At 52.4% G+C, this 4059-nt stretch overlaps 1 protein-coding gene across 1 annotated transcript in view; it reads right to left on the bottom strand.

The window, feature by feature from the left end:
• LOC107114911 (rho guanine nucleotide exchange factor 17-like) overlaps positions 1 to 4059 on the bottom strand; it is a 127324-nt gene that overhangs the window by 30690 nt on the left and 92575 nt on the right. The window contains exons 7-8 of the mRNA XM_015416517.1: positions 1382 to 1491; positions 1 to 69 (exon numbers count right to left, since the gene is read on the bottom strand). Coding sequence (XP_015272003.1) covers positions 1 to 69; positions 1382 to 1491 — 179 coding nt within the window. The remainder of the gene's footprint in view (positions 70 to 1381; positions 1492 to 4059) is intronic.

The raw sequence follows: 4059 nt of genomic DNA on the forward strand, positions 1-4059 counted from the left end.
TCTTCCAGGGGCATCTTCCAGATCAGTTTGTACTTGCTGGTGGTGTCAATCACGCTGGCTGCCGTGTAACTGGAAAGAAACAGATCTGGGTGGGTGGCCGTGTTGGTCTGAAGCAACAGAACCGAGTTCGAGTCCCCTGGCACCTTTAAGACCAGCAAAGCTTTATTCTGGGTATAAGCTTTCGTGCGCACGCACACTGCTTTGCCATGTTGAGTACTAAGCGTGACCACTGGGTGGCACTGCTGGCATATCTTGGAGGAGCGCATTCTCCCCCCTTCCTCCCATTCTTTGAGGCTCACACACCGGAAGAGAAAGGCCTGTCCTAGTCTTGTAACTCCTAGAGCAGTGATGGCGAACCTTTTAGAGACCGAGTGCCCAAACTGCGACCCAAAACCCTCTTATTGATCGCAAAGTGCCAACACGGCAATCTAACCTGAATACTGAGGTTTTACTTTAGAAAAAACCACTCACACATTAACTTAAGATGATCCAAACAAAGTAAGGAAAGCAATCCCAAATGCTTTCATTTACTTAAAATCAGGGCTATTTTTGGGCAGGAACGCACAGGAACGGAGTTCCGGCTGGCTCCCTAGTTGGCCACGCCCAGCAGGAACTCATTAGCATAATAGGCCACACCCAACAGCAGAAACTCATTAGGATTGGCTACATTAGGGGTGTGTGGCCTAACATGCAAAGGAGTTCCTGCTACCAAAAAAAGCCCTGGGTTTTGACAACAAATAAGATAAACAGAATAAGAAGCAAAAGGTGGGTGTGGCTGGATGACCACACTTCTGCTAACATGGGGGTGCGGTCTAATATGCTCATGAGCTGAGTTGTCAGGGGTGTGGCCTAATAGGCTAATGAGTTGCTGCTGCTGGGTGTGACCTATTATGCTAATGAGTTCCTGCTGGGCTTTTTCTACGGAACAAGCCCTGCTTAAAATTATTTGGCAGAGAATTCCACACTTTAATGACGGTCTGGGCCTGGCTGGGGTGATGGCCCGCGTGCCCGCAGAGAGGGCTCTGAGTGCCACCTCTGGCACCCGTGCCGTAGGTTCGCCACCACTGTTCTAGAGGAGGACTAGATTTTTGAGACATGGGAGTAAATGCTAATACAGGCAGGTTTTTTTAAATCAATGCTCGCCACGCCGTCTTCGCATTCCAAAGCTGCCCCCAAGCTCAAAAGGGTTGGGGAGACCTGCTCTGTACTGTCTGAACAGGAGCGGATGGCTTGGGGGGGGGGGCGCAGCTCTCAGAGGTGATGGGTCAGCTGTGACTTTCCGCCAACCACGAGCCACTTCGAGGGGACGCTTTACGCTTGGCCCGAAGAACTTTCCTCCTCCCGACACATGAACGACGCGTTTCACAGACGGCTGGCTTACAGGCTCATGGAGCTGCGCCGCAGAGACCCAGACTTCCGCTTCAGCGTGGTGCAAACCAGCAGGTCCGTGAAGAGAAACAGAGAGCGGTCCTTCTTGCCCCCGATGGCTTTCTGCAAAGGGACCCGACAGAGAGCAGGTAAGTGCACAGAGGAGGAGCTGCGGTGGCTCAAGTGGTTAAGACGCTGAACTGCAGGCTGTGGAAGGTCGGTAGTTCAGCAGTTCGAGACCCGGGTGTGCCGCGTGACGGAGTGAGCTCCCGTCTCTTGTTCCAGCTCCTGCCAACCGAGCGGTTCGAAAGCAAGACATTGCAAGTAGATAAATAGGTACCGCTTCGGTGGGAAGGTAACAGCGTTCCGTGCGCCTCGGTGTTTAGTAGACGCCGGAAACGTCTTGGGACAGCCCTGGCTCTTCGGCTTGGAAACGGAGATGAGCACCGCAACCCTAGAGTCGGACTCGACTGGCTTTCGAGCAAGGGAACCTTTACCTTTAAGTGCACAGACACAGACACCCTTTCGTGTCGGAGAATCGTAGCATCGGAAGGGGCCACGCCAGCCGTCGAGTCCAGCCCCCACCTCAAGGCAGGATCAGCCTAGAGCAGGGGTGTCGAACTCATTTGTTATAAGAGCCGGATCTGACATAAAGGCGACCTTGTCGGGCCGGGCCGTTCGTGTCATGAAATGTAACGCCAGGCGGCTGAGGTATAAACTTTATAAAGGACACAAACACAAAAGGGTGTTTTTTTTAATACTTAAAATAAGAACATAAGAGACGCCAGTGTTGGATCAGGCCAAAGGCCCCTCCAGTCCAACACTCTCTGTCACACAGTGGCCAGAAATACCAGGTGCCATCAGGAGGTCCACCAGTGGGGCCAGGACACTAGAAGCCCTCCCACTGTTGCCCCCCCCCAGCACCAAGAAGACAGAGCATCCCTTGCCCCAGAGCCCCTATCTATACCTTGTGGCTAATAGCCACTGATGGACCTCTGCTCCATATGCTTATCTAATTCCCTTTTGAAGCCATCCATGCTTGTAGCCCCCACCACTTCCTGTGGCAGTGAATTCCATGTGTTAATCACTCTTTGGGTAAAGAAGGACTTCCTTTTATCCGTTCTAACCTTCTAACCGTTCTAACCTAAAAAAAACATGCTTCAAACGTTAGCCCTCTTGCAATATTCTGTTTATTTAAGAGTGCCAGATAACGGAACCTCTTGCGCTGAACGATTGCCTCAAAATGCCTGTGCTGTTGCAATCTTCGGTGTGCCGTTCAGGTGTGTTATCTGTAAGCGGCTACCCTACGATGACGCAGCAGCAGCAGAACTGGAAGAAGAGGCAGTAACCATTCTAACCTAAAAAACATGCTTCAAATGTTAGCCCTCTGTTTATTTAAGAGTGCCGGATAACGGACACCTCTTTCTCTGAAAGATTGCCTCAAAATGCCTGTGCTGTTGCAATCTTCAGTGTGCCGTTCAGGTGTGTTATCTGTAAGCGGCAACCCTACGATGACGCAGCAGCAGCAGAACTGGAAGAAGAGGCAGAAGACAGACAGTTCCACTGCGGGCCTGCCCTCCGGGGGCCTGATCCGCCCCCCCGGGCCGCATGTTTGACACCCCTGGCCTAGAACATCCCTGACCACTGTTTGTCCAGATGCTGCTTAAAGACTGCCAGTGAGGGGGAGCTCGCCACCTCCCTAGGGCAGCTGTTTCCACGGCTAAACTACTCTTACTGGGGGGGGGAATCCTGTTATCTGGACGGTATCTTTCCACCCGCAATTTAAACCCATTCTTGCGAGTCCTCTCCCCCTGCTGCCAACAAGAAGAGCTCCTCTTCTAAGTCACAGCCTTTCAAATACTTAAAGAGACCAGTCATCCTGAGAGAGCTGCTTGTTAGGGTATAGCAGTTGGAGTGCTGGTGCTCGGACCAAGGAGAGTGGCGTTCAAATAAGAACACAAGAGGAGCCATGTTGGATCGGGACAACGGCCCATCCAGTCCAACACTCTGTGTCACACAGTGGCCAAAACCCAGGTGCCACTCAGGAGGTCCACCAGCGGGGCCAGAACTCCAGAAGCCCTCCCACTCTTGCCCCCCCAAGCACCAAGAAGACGGAGCACCACTGCCCCAGACGTAAGAACATAAGAGGAGCCATGTTGGATCAGGCCAGTGGCCCATCCAGTCCAACACCAGTGGGGCCAGAACTCCAGAAGCCCTCCCACTGTTGCCCCCCGATCCAACATGACTTCTCTTATGTTTTTATGATTTCCCCCCTCTGTTGTTTTCTTCTGTGACCCTCTTTCCTTCATTTGCCCACCTGTTCTTTTTCTCATCCCTCCTCTTTCTCCCTCCACCCTTCCCTAAAATGTCCCCCCCCCTCTGTTGTTTTCTTCTGGGACCCTCCTTCCTGGCCCTGTCTTCAACTTCCCTTCTGCTGCTGCTTTCACTTTCTGCACCGAAGCTGTACTGTCTGTCGACATTCCGTGATCGCGCCTTTCCCTTCTGCATGTTTGCAAGCAGTCCCGAATATCGCAGCAGCCCGGCTGGATGGCAGGATGCACGGGTTTGCTAGCAGGAGGTGCCAGTTTGTTTGCTTAATGCCTAATTATAAGGCAATAAAGCCGGCTAACGACCCTAGGGGGATGCGAGAAACAAACCAAACTTAATGCCGCTCAAATCCGTGCAACCGAT

The sequence above is a fragment of the Gekko japonicus genome, unplaced genomic scaffold, assembly GCF_001447785.1.
Source record: "Gekko japonicus isolate JY-2015 unplaced genomic scaffold, Gekko_japonicus_V1.1 scaffold2620, whole genome shotgun sequence".
Taxonomy (NCBI): Eukaryota; Metazoa; Chordata; class Lepidosauria; order Squamata; family Gekkonidae; genus Gekko; species Gekko japonicus.